Source organism: Falco peregrinus, chromosome 14, assembly GCF_023634155.1.
Source record: "Falco peregrinus isolate bFalPer1 chromosome 14, bFalPer1.pri, whole genome shotgun sequence".
In the NCBI taxonomy this organism is placed as follows: Eukaryota; Metazoa; Chordata; class Aves; order Falconiformes; family Falconidae; genus Falco; species Falco peregrinus.
Window position 1 is genome coordinate 22084549 of NC_073734.1, and position 17540 is coordinate 22102088.

Here is a 17540-nt window from a genome sequence, read left to right on the forward strand (position 1 = left end):
TCTTCAGAAAAAAAAATGTTCAGAAGTCTGTGTTCAGAAAACAGTTTTTCCTGATCATTATGTACCTTGTACATTATGTACCATGTACATTATGTACCATGGTATCTTTTGTACCATGCTTTTTAGCCCTAGTTTCTTGGGAACATTTATGAGGCTTACAAGGCTATCTAAAAATGTCTAGGAATTTGAAAAGATAATGAGATGTAGGCCAACTCTGTTAATGTTACAGTTGTGCAAATAATACTGAACAGAAAAGTGAAGGAATATTAAATACTCAGTTGTTGCTTAATTCATTTTTAGAAATTAATTGCTTTTTACAAATACTGTCAAGAATTTTTAACAGCAGGGAAGCAAAGCGAATGATTTGCCAACAGAGTGATGCTGTATTGTAGTAGCTCCATATATAAAGTTTTATCTACTCTTCAAAATATACAATTTTAATAACATAATAGGAAATTAATCAGAAATCTGGCTTTGATCTGTCATCAAGTTAAATTTTTTTTGGTTTTGAAATATCACTGCATTGCTAGTCAGTTACGGTCAACTGGTCAACCCTTTCTTCATAAGTATATGAATAAGTTGAACTTCTGTTCATGAAAGCATGCCAAAACAGATTAATACTCACATTCATAAGTAGGTTTGAATATGTTATTGAGGAAACTGTGCGTTCTGGTTTACCTTTCAAAAGTAATTCTGTAATTCATTGAGAGACATGAGCATTATATAAGATACATTTGGCATGGGTTTATATACTTTGTCTCTCTCCTTCAGGCAGTGAGATACGATAATCACTATACCAACACAAAATATTGTTTGTGTCAGATGTTGAGGGAACAGCTGGAAACTACTCAGGGTAAGAAGCTCCATGCTGCGCAGTCCACACAGGAGATCTGGTAAGCGTGTACTTCAGAAATAGGAATTGCACTCTGCCAAACTTGCAAACCAGTTCTTTGTCTGTAGCACTGTATGGCATTTCATAAAACTCGAAAATAAACCAAACAACAAAACCAAATCCAGTTAGTGACGTGGAATAATACAATTAACCTTTTTGTGTTTCTATCATGCTCAGATGTTAAAGCTTTAACCCTAAAACTGTCTATGTATTCAACATACTGATTTCATAAAACTTCACGGAGTGACAGGCATTTATCCAATATTTGCATTAACTGATTAAGAAGAGTTTCAGCATTCTCTAGTGTTAGACTGGAGGCTAATAGTGTGTAGGAGCTTGTCATCTTCCAGAGATACTTACCTGTTTTAATTTTCCCTTTTTCATGTGGGGTTTTATTTATGACAAGATATTTGTTTTGAATGAACACTTAGAGATAAACTCAGAATAATTTATGAAGGTCACCCATATGATACTTAAATATATTTCTTTCGTGCTGCTTTTCATACCTGCAATACCGTAATGGATGCTGACAACCGTTTTGAGGAAATACAGTAGCTTTAATGAGTCTTTTCATCCTGGACACCTGAAACAGTCTGGATGAAATTTCTCAAAGGCAAAGACAGAAAAGGAAGAAGGAAAGTTTGAGAGAAATCATAAAATAGACATGTGATTAAAGAAGTCACGCAGGATGGAGGGGAATCCAGTTTGGACCCATCCCAAACTGAACAAAATAGAGGTCTGAGCTTGCGTGTGTCATATCCATGTTGTGTGCTGTAATTATCCTTCTGATGGAATGGAAGGCAAGAGAGTCTCTTTGTTTTTATAAAATAAACAGTCTGAAACTGTTATGTGTATGAAAATGGATAGAAATGTTGAAAGCTTGAAATATTTTGCAAATGGAGTTATTGTTTTCCAGCAAACCCTAATCAGCATTCTGTTCATGTTCAAAATGAATGGAAATGCCTGCAATCCTTTTGCCATTTTGTTGTGATTTATCAGTTTTGGCTCTCTATAAACACTGTCATCCATGATTGTTTCATTACAATACAATGAAAGGAATTTGCATTTTATATGTAAAAGGAGCTAGTCTTCATTATTCATAATTATAGGAGCACTGTAATCCATGAACAACATTTAAACTTTGCAAGTTACTTTTTACATTGCAGAAGTTAATAGTAAGTTACGGTACTAAAAATCGTTCATCTATTTTGCTTATAATTTATCAATTTGATTAGAAGAGATATAGTCTAGATTGAAACTGAAACAATCTTTTACAACTTCAAATAAATCTTAGCCAAAAAGGTGGTGATGTTCTCTAATGAATGAACAGTAATGCGTAGTATGTAAAGAAAATAAATTGTGAGGTAAGAGGCAAGCCTTTAAATAGGTAATTAGAAGAGTAACAGTTTATACACATAAACACTGGATAGAGGTGTAGTGTAAAACTTCTGGGTTTATGTGCTATGTGTAACAATTCTTTAGGGGCTTCCAAAATTGAACATAATCAGCTTTTGTACATGTGATGCAATACCAATTTCAAAATCAGCTTGAGCAGCGTGTGTGCATGAGAGCAGGACAGAGCCACTTGAAAGTTTTTAAAACTGCTTTCTCTCAGCAGACTCAGTTTTTTAACCAATGTTCTAAACAGCCTGTTTAATGTCCAGCTAACTGAGGAACGTTCAGTTATCTAATATGTAGTTACATACACATCTTCAGACAAAAAATGTTAGTACTGCTGTCTCCTGGTGGTGACGGGATGTTACAGCCATTAGGGGTTTTAACCTCAGTACTCAATGCAAGAGAACAGCCTGCTGCATTTCAGGCAAAAAAAATGTACGTAACAGTACAAAATAAGTTATCTTCTAGAGGCATCAGTTAGCATTATTCAGCTTCATTGCTTTTCCACTTAGAGCATTGGAGATGGCTTTGTGGCCAGAATTATTTTGTTGTTGAACAGCCTCCTACTATGAACTATGCTCTGCTACTACGCTCTCCTACTATGAACTGCTATGAGGGTTCTCGTAGCAGTCAGAAATTAAAAGTTTTCTTTTGCTGCAGGTTTTGTTGTTATTTGTAGAAAAAGAATGCTCTCCGTTTTTCAAACTACATGCAGCCTGCCATGGATCTGAAATTTAAAAGGATTTGAGGCTTTTTCATTTGACACAAATACTAGTTGCTTCCTGCTTTGTATTGGGGCTTGTGAATAATACTCTGAAGTCAGAAAATCTGAGATTTTAAGGTATTTTGATGTTATGGGGTTTATTGCTTATAGTATTTTTAAATACTAAAATTAGGAGAAGAATCTCTTTTCTACTTTGCATTTGTGTTGCCCTTGTGGAGCAGATGCACCCGGAGTCACTTGGAGATGCTCTTTGCCAATTCGTTCACCTGCAAGTCAGTAATTGAGCTAATAACTTGAATATTGCAGGACCTGTATTTCTGATTGATTCTGCTGGGCTTTCAGGCTATAAGTTGAATATATAGTGCTGGAAATGAGAACATTCTTTTTCTACTTGTAGCTCAACAGTGTCTGATAAGAATTGGAGGAGAAACAATATAATCTCACTGTGCAGAATATTGCCATACATTCATGTAATTCCGTGTACACATACACTCTATTTAAATGCAACTGATTTCTATACTTTTATCATAATATGATACAAAAAATTATAATCTGATCTCTAATACAAAGGAATTCTGTTTGAATAGTGAAGTCTTTGAAATGGCTGACTTCTATGAAGAAACAACAGCTGTTTTTGAAGCAAAGAAAGCATCATTAGAAACTGAGACACAAGATGAAGATGACCAAATGGAAGATCCAGATGTAATAAAAATGGCTGTTAGATTTGACAAGTAAGCACGCAAATTAAGTTTTTCACTATCTTGCATCTGTAAATAAAACCTGTGAATGTGACAAAGCCTTAAAGTTTTTTTGAATATAACAGTTTACGTATCAGCTCTTACTGAGTGGATTTTTATGAAGGAATTTATGTACATCATGACATAATCCCTAGCATCACCACTTTTCCTGTGCTGTTTGGATGTTGTAAGATGTTCTTCAGTTCTGGGCTTCCTGAGACTGCTGAATTCTCTCAGTTAACATATTAAAAGTGCTGAGCGATTTAAAAAAAAATTCAAACATCTGTATGTAGAAGAATGTGAGTATATACAAAGATAAAGACTTCAGTTATTTGTAGTGAGATTTAAATAAATACTTTTTATGACCTGCACAAACTTCATAATACTCTTTTCTAAGCAGATAAAAATATGTGCTCATCTGCAGTCTTCTAAACGTATTCCACTAATAAGGTATTCCTTGACAAAGTAGTTCATGGAGTTATGTACAATATTCTTTTAAGTAACCTTTGATAATAATCTGTGAAGCCTATAGAATTGCTCTTACTTTCCATATTATACCCATGTTTGTTATTCTTGCTATTTTTGCTATTAAGTCTTTCAAACAGCTCAAGAAGAGGTGTGATATAAAATGCTCCTCAAATCCAGTCATAATAGTATTTCTGTTTTCTGCTAAATACAAGGGGCTGTAGTTCCATGTCAGTAACTGAATCAATGACAACTGCTCCTTTTTATTTGATAACTCTTTCATAACAGAAGCAGCTTCTTTTCTTTCTTCTAGTGTTTAATCTTATGTTATTGCTTATAATAAGCAGTGTCAAGCTGTATCTCTCTTCTGTGTCATATATTTAGTTAGCATCTCCTTTCTGGTAAGTATCTTTTCTCTTGTTGTAATACTACAGAATGTGAATGTTTGGAAAGAATTAATAGACAAGTTTACATTTTATTTTAGATGTTATGTCAGACATATTACTTGAATTATCTAATAAGGAAGCAGCGTTTTTCTCATAATTTGAGCTGTAAAATTAAACCACGAAGTATAACTGGTAGAAGTAGTATAACAAGCAGCACAATTTGTTTTAAAATAGAACGCTATGCACAGTGGTTGACCACAAATTTTTCTGTCTAGGCGAGAATATCCACCACAGATTACTCCAAAAATGTATCTTCTGGAATGGTGTAGGAAAGAAAAGCATCCTCAGCCTGTTTATGAAACTGTGAGTCAATGAAGAAACCCTTTCAAACCTCTTCCTCTGCATTGTTTACGAAATTGTCTAATTTAGGACTCAAGGTAGTGAAAAATTCTGCTTACCAGTCTGGCATAGTTTTTGAATAGGCAGCTTCAGAAATAGTGATACACATATATACGGAAATAGCACCTTATTTTATTAGAAAGTAAAAATTTAAAAGTCAGTGTCGCTTTTATTCATGTATGAAAGAAGTTGCTGCAACTGCAAGTGATTACATAGGAGTCCACGACAGACTTTCTTTTAGTACTTCTGTGATTTAAAGAATTTGGATTCAGAATGTTTTCTCTGTTGTTGCACACTGTTATAAGTAGAAACTATACTGGACAGGAGCAATTGCTTTGTTAGATGGGGACGTTATTTGTTGTTTGGGTTTTTCTAAGCAAAAAGATTTGCAGCTTGGACAGCTTCTTATTTTTTAATCTTAAATACACAAGGTTAAATTTCTGGTATGAATTACAGTAATTTTGAAGGTGTTACTTGACTGTGGTATAAAGACAAGAAAAACAAGGAACCTTGGCAATGTTGTTTGTTCTGTAAATGACATGATTGTTTTTTGACATTCCCCTTCCTTTTAATTCTTTTTTTCTCCAGGTTCAAAGACCACTGGATAAATTATTTTGTTCAGTAGTGACAGTAGCTGAGCAAAAATACCGATCAACTCTGTGGTAAGCTATCTTTAATGGTTTTAGCAGCTGTATTGTAATTGTTTCTGAAATGTTGCTTAAAACTTGCAGTGAAAGGGTACTCCAGTTTATTCCAATTGACTTTTATCAAAGTCAGCTAAAAGCTACCTTCTAAAGCTACCTCTGGGGGGGAGAAAGGATTAAAAATTTCTGAGAAATTATTGTGAGAAGAAGTAAGATTTGGCATAATCAAGTAAACAGTTACAGATTTTAATTCACATAGTATATTGGCCCACAAAGGGGCAGCAAATAGGAGACCTGATCCAGCTGTGTCTGTGAACTGCTCAGAAACTAACCAAGGGAGGTGGAGGGGAAAATGTCTTCAGCCACTACAGCAGATCCATTCTCAATAACAAGTCACAATAAAGTGTCTTATGTACAGTGAGGCAGAGGACAGTTTAGTGGCTTCTCAGAGATCACAGTTAATCAACAGTCTCATCCAGGGCTGCTCTAAAATTTCATGACAGCATTTCATACAATCATGTAGTAATACTGGAGTTGACTTCAGGCATTTACACCTAAGTTGATCTTGATTTAACTGCAAAGCTAGAGCTCAGCATTGAACATTTTAAAGAGGACAAATGCACGCAACAGTTACTGGTGTTTGTACATCCTGTTCAGAGACTTTAGGAAGTTAAGCTCAGCTGATATGAAACTTCGCAAAGAAAATGGTTTTCAAATGCTGATATGAAACTTTGCAAAGAAAATGGTTTTCAAATGCTGAATTTCACAAATGTATAATCTGCAGTCCCTGTTGGAAATGACAGAACTTTTATTATTATGAAACAGTTGCTGCTTGAGCCAGGCTATCTTTCAAGAAAAACGAGCCTTCAAAACTCAGTTTTGTTTAGTAATTGTATTTGTAAAAGTTAACTTTCTGAGGATTGCAGTCACTTGGGCCAAACACACCTTGACTTTATAACTTTGAAATGAAGAGTGTTTGAGACACAAGACATGACAGAAGCAGATTTTCTAGGAATATTACATCAGGAGTGATGCACCAACACTGATGTCTAGCAAGATTCATGTGATTAACTGACCTATTTTTTTGTTCTGCTGTGAGATGACTACAAATGCCTTTTATTTCATGATGTTGCATCAGAGACAGGAAATTGATTGTCTCTTGGCAGTGTAGAGACTTGTTTCTACTTTTACCTGTGCTCTATCTGCTTGCTCTTCAGGGACAAGTCAAAGAAACTAGCAGAACAGGCTGCAGCTATTGTCTGCCTGAGAACATTGGGTGTCCCAGAGGGAAAGCTGTGTGAGGGTGAAAATCACCTGATTAACAAACGCAAGAGGGAAGATCAGGAGAGCTTGAATAACAGAGACCATGGAGAAGACCTTGCTGAGCCTTCCCATAAAAAAGCTAACTTTATTGAAGAAACTTCTGACATTAATGTGCCTAAGGTGCCACGATAGCATGGAAATTAGAGGTTTCACACCTGTGCCGCTACAGATTAGCTCCTGTTTATATATCTTGCTGTTCACATTTCATTTGGATTATCTCAGAGACTGGTAAATTCCCCAGCTGTAAAAGTGCCAATGAGATGTTTACTGTTCACCACTCATGGTCCCTATGGTGCCTTTCAGACAGGATAAATTAGCAACTTGATTTTAAAGAACATTAAGAGTATCCCAAATAATAAATTTTTAAAAAATATCAAATATTTTAAAAGCAATTTTGTTGTTGGTTTTATTACCTATTTTTTATTTTTAAGAAGTCTGCAGTGTGCTGGTACGAGATGCATGAATACATCGTCCACAAGCAAATGGGTTTATTATGGAACTATGTAGTTAATCAGAAAAATTAATGTAGGAAAATATTAGTAGCCAAGTAGACATGATTTTGTCAAATGAGTTTTATGCATGTCTTGCAAGCTTTATTGACATCAAGAAAAAGGTTTTTGCAGGGAGGAGGACTTAGAAATTATAACAATAAGCATGAAAATAACATTCTTCTTTCATAATTTCTTTTACAGTTTACCCTCCAGAAATATGACGATAGAATTAACCATCCTTTTTGGGTCTTAGGTATTACAGTTGTGCCTTTCCAGTAAGGAATTGGAGCTGAGCCTGGTAGCCATGTTTTTGTTGAGTGAAGGTATTTGGAACTTGGAAGTTCTAGTATATGTCTACATGTGTATTAATTGCAAAAGCAGGCATCCAAATACAGCCTTATGTGTTTGTTCTTGAAATGTGACCTAGTTTGCCTCAGTATTTAGCTGGTGATACTGGTGGTCTTAATCAAAAGCACATGTTCTCTTCTTAAATTTGCCATCATCATAACTTACTATTAAGGTAAACCGTAAGTACGTGCTATATGCCAAGAGAGGATGCAGATCCAGTCTGATTTCATGGCAATCCAGCTGAGCTTGTCCGATTTAAATTAAAGTTTTGAATCTCCAAAAGAATGTTCTAATGAATTAGGAGAATTTAGGGATTCCGGTTATTAATGGGGTATTGAAGTGGTGGTTTAGTATCCCTCAACAGGGTGAGAGATCTTCAGATTATCGGTTCTGGTCTGAAAACAAAATGGCAGAGATATCATGCCATGATCTCTATAAAGTATTTTGTATTAAGAACATACAAAATATAATTCATTTGGATGTAGTTCATAAATAGTCTTCCTATTTAAAAATCTGAATCTTCTTCCTCAAGTGATAGTGCTAAACCATTCTTTTACAATAGAAGAACAATATCTCACCAAATAATGTTCAGGATTGTGAAATTAAATAGATGTGTCTTCATATTTAATATGTCTGCTGTTTAGATCAGAGTAATTTATAGTAAATCTGTGTGGTCTAAGAAGAAAGTTTTTTCATTTTGTACACTGCAGTAAATGCAGTTAAATATACTTATATTTGCTATAATTTGAGCACTAGAATTTTACTCTGAAGGAGCAAAAGAATTAGCAGTATTAATCAGAAAGTTTGGAAGCAGCCATTTTGCTGTTGTGAGTGCTCTCTTGGTTTTGTCAGGACTCTTTGGAGCCATCATAGAGTAATAGGGAAAAAAAAAGTGATTCTTAGATCCTGCTAGAAGTATGGCTTACAAGGTCTAATATCATAAAATATTTGAGCTTGGAAGGGACCACTGGAGATGGGAGCATCTGGTCCAACCCCTGTGCTCAAAGCAAGGTCAACTAGAGCAAGTTTCCCAGGAACTGTGTCTAGCTGCGTTTCACATCTCTCCAAGGACTGAGGCTCTGTTGACAACCTTTCTTGGCAGCCTGTTCCAGTGTTTGATCGCACTTGCGGTAAAAAAAAGTCATTTTTTTTCTTCTTGTGTCTACATGGACTGTTCTCTATTTCGGTTTGTGCTCATTGTCTCTTGTCCTGCCGCTTAGAAGAATCTGGCTTCGTCTCTTGTCATCATTGTTTGTCTAAAATTAAAATTTAATCTTTGGATAAAGCCCAATTATTATAGGTGGTGGTGCTTGTGTGGACTTGTGTGACAGCAATTACTATGGGTTGCTAGAAATTACAGTGGATTGGGACGGATTTGTAGAGAAGCCAACCATAGGAAGTGTGTAGTTTCTGTTTTGGCTTATAAAAAAGCCCCCCCCCCCCAAAAAAAAAAAAAAAAATTAATCAATAAGGAGGAATTCTGCTACTGCTGATATGGACCTCTTTCAGAAAAGAGATAGAATCATTCAGTATAGGAGCCAAGGCCTTCATGACAGTATTTGTACCTTTTCTTTTTTACTCCTGGTGTTTTGTCATGTGATGTGAACGTGCATCTTTCCTGTCTCCTTAGCAGGGTGTAGCCTATGTAGACTTTTCACATTGTTTCTTTCCAGCAATTGACTTAAAATGCAATTCAGAGCACATGTTTACTGTGAGAGATAGGTGACTCCAGGGGCACTTGGGAATGTGTAAAATTCAGTTTTATGATGAACATCTGAACAGATTTCAGCAGTGTGCTGTCAGAAATTCACATGGAGCTGTAGCTGAACATAGTTACCTAAAAATCTGAGGTTGTGTGAATACCCTAGCATGTAGATGCTTTACTTGTCATCTGATGTTACAGAATGTGTGCCTTGGTTGTGTTGATGGAGAGAACTGGAGAATACTGGATATATAGTCCTCTGTGAGCTGAAACAAGTACTATATTAACACTAGTCTGCAAAGTATATGTATTGTATTTATATTAAATCAAATGGGTGCTAAAATTTTGGGGAGGGGTGTTTCTGTTTTCTGATAAGTTTTCAAATGTTTTTAAATGTTTTTAAATCCTTACTTAAATTCTTATGTGGTACTCATGCTTGCAATTACTCCTTCTAGTTCGTTGTAATAGTTGTATACATTAATGAGGCTGTCTGTGCTGTAATTATGGATGGCCATAGCTAGGCCAAACAGAGCATGTGGCGATGAGAGTGAGGAGTCACTCTGTTGGAATGAGCATTCAATGCTAAATATAGAAGGGCTGTAAATTCTGGCAAATGGCTAGAAAGCACAACGTGTTTGGCACCCTTGATGAGTTTCAAAAAGAACTAAAGAAGAGTTGCAATTGTAATATATGTGCGTGCGCATGTCAGAATGTTTTGAATTAATGACTTTGCTACATACTTTCATTCCTCTCAACTCTGTTACAACTCACGTGTGACTTACTGTCCTACTTTGATCATTCAATTCATCCTAACCAGTTCTATAGATAGGATAATTGTATTTGCCACGTACGTTCCCTTCTCAGCACTGGTTTTAAAGTAATTGCTTTAGTGACTGGTACTTTCTTTCTAGAAATTGTTCTATTCATATTAGTTTTAAACTAATGTTTTAAACCAGCAAACTACACATGTGACTCATCTGTACGAGTTTCTCCTGTGGTTCTCTTTTCTGCTGTACCTTTCATAAACAGAAGGTGGCAGATTTTTTTTTTTCCCAGAAAAATACGCTGACTTGTACAGTATTTAACGATCCAGCCGTTGCACTTCTGCATTCTTGCATAGGGTGGCAATTGAGACCACAGTTGGGTTGGAGGATGTTTAGCCTCACACTTCAGAGAACTTTTTTTTTTTTTTTTTTTTATTGTGGTGTGAATGTGATACTTGGTCAATACTAATGAAAGCTATGCTCTATTTTAAGTATTTGCTTAGTGAAAATGTTTCACTATTAATCCTATGGAACTCAGTGAAGCAACTGGTTTTTTTCTGTCACAGGGCTACAGCAAGCAAGCAACAAAACAGTTGTGTTTTTGTTTCTTTATACTGATGCTGCAGAAACTATTTGTAACCATACCTTGCAAAGCGTGATCCGTGGGTATGGGGAGAACTGTAACTTGTCCTCCCTGTAGCGTACATGTATGCATGTGAATGGGAATGCAAAGACATTTTTACTAGCCTTTTAGCATGGATGTGCTCACTGTGGGGCTACCTCCAGGGCCTTGCTGGTTGGAATGCTTTTTGGAATGTCCCGGGCTCTGAGCCCAACCCCGCCCTGGAATGTGAGGTTAAATGTTGGCGGTACCAATACAGAGTTTGAATATCAAAATCCTAGAGTTCCCCAGTACTGCAATTTCAGAAAGCTGGCAAGTGAGCCACATGTCAGCTCAGCTGCTCTCTGATTCAAAGTGTGAGCATGCCTTGGGTTGCTGGGGGAGGAGGGAGAGGTAAGGATGTTTTTTGTTTTGGTTTGGTTTTACTTACTCTTTATGACCTGCAGAAGGGCATGCTTTTCAAAGACCTTAACTAGCAAGATTGCAAGAGGCCCCAAACAGGTGTTAACTAGAAAGAAGTCTTCGTTCACAAAAACAGTTTTTCACTACTTCTTTAATCAAATCTACAAGCTCAACATACTTGAGAACTGTTGATTCTCTAAACAGGAGTCTGCTTATATTTGGACTCCGAGTCAAGAAGCTATGTCAATGAGGTGGCCTGTAAGGCTTAAGTTTCCATCTGTACCATGGCGCAGGAAGCCAATGTTTGAGGCTTTTATTCAGAGTTTCTGATGACAAAGCTGATGAAAAACACTAAAAGTAAGACCCAAAGCCTTTGGTGAGGAGGGAGTGCCTCATGTATTGTTAAACAGCAGTTGCCTAGGTCAGTTAAGGAAAAGAACTGATGAGCTCCAGAGGGAGTCTAGTCCAGTCATCCTTACTCAAAGGAGCATTAATCTCAGTGTTTTTATGAGAAGAGGCTTAAAAAGTATACGTTTATGGTGTTCACTTAGCTCCCAAATGAAACTGTGTTGCAGGAGTTAATGTGAATCTGCCTGTTAAATATCTATTAGTTAAATAAATACTTCTCCCTTGCCCTGGCATGGTGGGAGAGTCTCTGTTTTCCATTTTTAGAAAGTTATTGTCTGAGACATAGCCTCTTGTGTGAGTTTACAAAGCACGGTAGTACAAATCTTTCACTTTACTGCTTTTAACTTATTTTTCCTTGATAGTCTCCATAAATTTTTAAATGCTTCAGCGTGTCATTGTTTGCTATGAAAAATGAGCTTCCTGTTTAACTACCTTTAAAAATTATTACTTGGTGATTGTAACTGAAGTGGTTATAATCTATCTATAGTTGTGAACATGGGGTTTTGATTAGTATTCTATTATGCAGAGCTGACAACTACATTTGATATAGGTCTTCAATCTGTACTTCTTACCAGTTTTAAAACTGTACAAACATTTTACTGTTCCTATTTAAGTTTTTTTGTTGATTTGTAAGATTATCTGTGCAGTGTTAAGATGCTGTATGTGCCATGCATGCCTGTATACTTGCCACAGCATTCTATGCTCTACAGATGTTAGCAAGGATTGTTAGTATTTGGTCATAGGTCTTTATGTTAAACAGAAACTGATAAAATGGTTTCCCTAATTGTGGTCTGAGAAAAGCGAGAGTTACAAAGATAGTAAACTAAAAGCTAGTACTTTTTAACCTTTTTAAATGTCAAGTGTTAGAAAATGTTCTTTTGAAAAATTTTGAGAAAAATAGAAAAAAAAGAAATTAGGCTGTAATCAAACTTCTTTGGGAAGCTTCTCAGTGACTTATGTGATTTGATTCAGCGCATACTTATTTACTTAGAGAAAACTGTAGTAGTTAATTTCTTAAGTTTCTCAGGCAGCAAAGACATGAATGCCATTTAGTACTTTACTGTTTCACTAGCTGTCTGAATCATTATAAAATTTACAGCAAATTTCCTGGCCATCTGTGTATCTGCTCTAGTTACGTGCTCATTTAAGTCCCAGGCAGCAAACAATTTAAAAGCTGAAACCATTGTCATCGTTTTCTTCTCACTGTGCTGAAGTAGAGCCAAATCATGGACACCAGACAGAACACAAGTAAACATGTCTGGGTAGAGGTACCTATATGAACCACAAAACCCATGAGATCTTAAGAGTGTTAAAAACAATATGGGACTGTTTCACTTCAGCAGAAGCGTGCATTTATTTCCCCTGTATGGCATATAATGCTGGGGTTTTTGTAATTTTTTTCCAGAAGTTAATTGAACATTGAGTTAATTCTCAATTTAGTGTTGAGATCCTTAGGTGAGAGGGAATGGCAGATGGAGTGTCTGCAGGGACATCAGAATCACACTATTTCAGAAAGTTGGAATATTGAGACTGCAGGGTTAAGCCACTAAATCACTGTATAGTTAGACCGTGATGCCTACCTGTCATACCAGTGACATTGTAATTCTAGTTTACTGTCTTGTTGTCCTGTGACATTCTCTTATTACAGTTGATGCCCACTTTCATATTTTTCTCTGCCTAAGCATGGAAAACAGTTGTAGTGCTTGCAATGTTTATAGCCCATAGGCCATATAAATACTGTGTTATGAACGCAGAATTAATAGAGACTTAATAAATTATCTTCTTTCCCATTAACTTTTATCAGCATGCCAAATGTTGCAGAGCAGACTGTAAAATCTGTGGCAGTTTGCTCACTGCTATAGGTGCCAGACTATGCAGTGTGACCCGAGATGTGTGCATATCCTGTAATGGCAGTCATGCTGGGGTGAAGGGATAGAGGGGACAAAAAAAAAAAGGAAAACTAGTCAGTGACATCTTTCTGTGCAATAGTACTTGTTCAGCATTTACCCATAGATTCAGCACTTAGCCACTTTCCTCATGTTGCTATTCAGTATTTAAACTGTGAGTCCACAATAGAAGGAATCTCCATTCTGTTAGAGACAAATATCTAACACACAATTTATTTAAAATGATGCCCTATGCCACTCCGTTACAGACAGAAACGGAGCTCAAAGTACGATGGAAGACTGAGTTTCCATTTCATTTCTTCTTGCAGAGAAACACACTGAAGACAAACAGATTTGTTCCACCCCCACTTTGTTATTTTTTCATACATCTTAATTTTTTTTTAAAAAAAAAAAGTAATTTAGATGAAAAGGAGATTTTCCAGAAAGGGTTGATGTATTTCCATGAAAGGAAGAGCTAACCTCATCCTGTTAAAAACATCTCGTATCTTCACCTATCGCTGCTAGCCTGCCATTATGCGTACTATTTCCCCCTCAGCCCAGCCTGTGAGTTCAGCAGATCGCCTGGTCGGAGAGAACATGTCGCCCACACAGTTCACTCTTTTCACTTCCCCTGTGCTTTAGAACCCCACGTGCATGTTGTCATTGTACTGACGTCTTACACGGCCCGACAAAACCAGACAATAATGATGTTTCTGTGTGAATGTGTGTATGAAAAGCGAACACTCTCCTTTACAAATTTTACAGGGTTTATGGGAGCCAAACCTGATCCTCGAGCCGTGAAAACCTCCCCTCTGGGAAAATAAGAGAGGTAACATAGCAGTCTGGTTTTAGGACATTCTAATCCTCTAATTACATTCTTTCAAACTGGGTACCTGGGGCCAATGCAAAATGTTTATGTTGGAAGGCCAGAATTCTCACCTAATTCTGTAGTTTATTCCTGCTGGTTGCAGAGATAAGAGTGTCTATCAGCAAATAGGAGGGCTATTCCTCTGTTTCTCAGTTTAGTATGGAGTGATACCAGGGCTTTTTTGGTTTGTTTTGGTTTTTGTTTGGATTTTTTTACAGTTCTAGGATCCTAGGCTCATGGAAAGCAGCTAACTCTTCTTGCTTTAGTAAGTATGGTTAGCTTTTCTATAACTGACTCAAACTGATTTTCACTAAATACAGCTCAGCCTTCAGAGTTTTCCTTAACTTTTAATAGATTTTGGGATACTGACAAAAGCTAATCTTAGCTTATTGAGGCTGCTTTTCATGCAGGTCAGTGTGGGTGGGGAAGAGAGGGTTTTCAAATAGTAATTCAGAATAGTTTCTGCTCAGTTGTTTTCTTAGCCTCACTATGCTAAAGTTAGCTTTTGTAAATACCATTCTTTTCTTCCACCTCAATATTTAGAGTAGGCATGTCGAGCTGACTGATCTTTTTATCCGAACATAAATAGCCACCTTGTTAATCCCTGAATTTCCACTGCAAGCTTTTCTTGCATCCCTGGGAGAACTAAAATGAATTTGGGATTCAGCTGTTACACCTGAGTTACTACAACGGTATTGTGCAGGTGTTGACTTCCATTCAAGAGGGCATTTAGCTGGAATGACAAAAAAGGTGTAGCTGTTGTCTTCCAATTTTTGCCTGGCAATGATTGCCTCTGTAGGCAGAGATCATTAAACAGCATAAATATTTCTTTGTTGACTTCTGTAGTGCACAGCTGGTAGCATTCAGCTGGTGTCTGTGTTGGGTTTTGTTATGTTACTTCCTTATGCTGTAACTGGGGTCCTCAAAAGCATGCATCTGTCCCTTCAGCAGGGGCATCTAGCATAGGGGCAGAGCAGACAGCTGAAAGTGGCCACCACCTTGGCTGGCCCCAACAAAATCTGCCACCAAATGTTAGTCACCACCTTAAACACCTTGCTTGACCTGTAAAGACTGGCTAGAACAGCAATATAGCAGGAATACCTCAGATGGCTTACGAAGGTGAAAACCACAACTGGATTGGGAACCTTTTGCTCTAGCACCTGCACTCACAATAGTACCTATGCAGGTATTTAACTCAACTGGAATGAGCTGCTGGTTGCAGCCCAGTTCTTAGCATGAAACATCCTGTTGACAACCGCAGCACAAACATCAGTGGCAGAAAAAGAAAAGGGCAATTAAAATCAGTAAAATTTTTGTTAGTCCTTTCAAGTACATCATCTTCAGGTCAAGACTTAGGGTCACTGATACGGGCTTCTGTGGAGTTTGGACTGTTGCAGTCTATGATGTAGCTGGTCTCCTCAAAGAATGTAGTAATAGTAATTCATTCTTTGATACTTCTGTGCAAATTAGCACGGTGAGAAGACACAGACCAAGTGAGTGGAAGTGCAGCTGTCTGATGTGCTTCCTATTGAATCAAGATATGGAACTGAGGAATGTCTGGCATATTTCTGCCCAGTATACTTCCCATTTATTGACTATTCAGTATTTTGTGGACAAGTTCATAACCTTTGCATAGTAGATTAAATCTATCAACTTTATTCTACTGATTCATATAGATTAGTCAATTAACAAACAACATACAGTATTGAGCTCTGTCAACAACCTGTGTGTATATATTATAAATACACTTACAGTGCATCATGAACTGCTGTAGTTTTAACATAAAACTAGCACCAAGAGGATCTTCCTTGATAAGCGAGGAAGTGGCATGATCTGTCATTAGTTTCCTCCTAACGAGAAACAAGTATCTTCAACCACATCTCTAGACTCCCACACCATTGTGGATATCAAGATGTTAAGCTCAGTTTATTTTAAAGGTCATCATGTGAGATCTAACACACAATTTCTAAACTATAAACAAAACATGACTCCATAAAAGGAAAATGCAGATTGTGTTCAGTTTCACTCACTTTTGATAATGTCTAAAAATAGACTCCAGCATTTTATGACTTAAAAAACTTCAGCAATTATGCACAGGGTTTGGGGTTGCTTTTGGGGTTTTGGGGGTGGGGTGGGGGGGTTGTTGTTACTGTGAGATCAAATTCAGGTCCGTGTGGAATATAGTTTTATTATCTATATTATAGCAACATCCAAAATAGGCCAGGTGTTAAGAGTATATGGAGCATCTGCTATGAAGAATTTACCGTCTAAGAGAAGAAACATGAAGGGTAGGGCAGACAGGATATAACTGTAGAGAGAGGGTAGAAGGCAGGGAGGAGCACAAAGCTGACTGACCCGTTTTTCACAGAGGAGAAGCTGGAGTACATCTTTTTGTGCTCTGTATGACAGGCAAAGGTGGATGTGGTGTAAAGGAGGAAAAAGATGAGGGACTTGGAGTGGACTCATCATAATCAAGTCATGGGAGAAAGAAAAACTTCATGTAAAGCAGTTTAAACAACATGATGTTGGATGAACCAGAGAGAAGAAAGTTGAAATGGTCAGGGATCTGGAACTGGGGTTACATGAAGCCATATCAGTGTTAGAGTAAAATGATTTACCATCTCCCTGAAGGCTTTTATTGGTGATTTAGATATGGTCCTAAGATGCGGGGTAATGTCCTGAATTCAGAACTACCCACTACAAATATGGGAAATAGCAACATACTTTCTTACGTGATTCTTGACAGGGAATGGTTTAAAATGGAGATCAGTATTGTTACAAGTTTTCGTTAGTTGACTATAAAGCTTTAGACCAAATTACTTATAAAGGATAAAATGCTGCATAAGTTAGATGGATTAAAGTAATGTATTTTGGATCTAAGTTCTCACAAGCTTAAAAGCTATTTAGGCAAGGATTTTTTGCCTTAAGCCCTTTCCTATTTGAAAATTTTAAACTGTGTGCTTAAAAAGAAGGAACTGGTATCCAATACTTCATGAGAACTGTGCGAGATTTTTCTTGAAATGTATTGTATTTTACTGAGATGGGAGGTGAACTGAAGAATGCCAAAAAGGGATATTGAAT

At 36.9% G+C, this 17540-nt stretch overlaps 2 protein-coding genes across 5 annotated transcripts in view; both read left to right on the plus strand.

Moving 5' to 3' along the window:
• DUS2 (dihydrouridine synthase 2) overlaps positions 1 to 7346 on the plus strand; it is a 27178-nt gene extending 19832 nt beyond the window's left edge. For all 4 annotated transcript variants that reach the window (XM_055818904.1, XM_055818900.1, XM_055818901.1 and 1 more), the window contains exons 12-16: positions 772 to 893; positions 3602 to 3745; positions 4878 to 4965; positions 5590 to 5663; positions 6863 to 7346. In XM_055818904.1, the coding sequence (XP_055674879.1) occupies positions 772 to 893; positions 3602 to 3745; positions 4878 to 4965; positions 5590 to 5663; positions 6863 to 7100 (666 nt within the window). In that variant the 3' untranslated portion in view covers positions 7101 to 7346. The remainder of the gene's footprint in view (positions 1 to 771; positions 894 to 3601; positions 3746 to 4877; positions 4966 to 5589; positions 5664 to 6862) is intronic.
• A 402-nt stretch (positions 7347 to 7748) lies between these two features.
• The window catches only part of NFATC3 (nuclear factor of activated T cells 3), a 103951-nt gene continuing 94159 nt past the window's right edge, over positions 7749 to 17540 (plus strand). Inside the window, exon 1 of the mRNA XM_055818898.1 lies at positions 7749 to 7776. Coding sequence (XP_055674873.1) covers positions 7764 to 7776 — 13 coding nt within the window. The 5' untranslated portion in view covers positions 7749 to 7763. The remainder of the gene's footprint in view (positions 7777 to 17540) is intronic.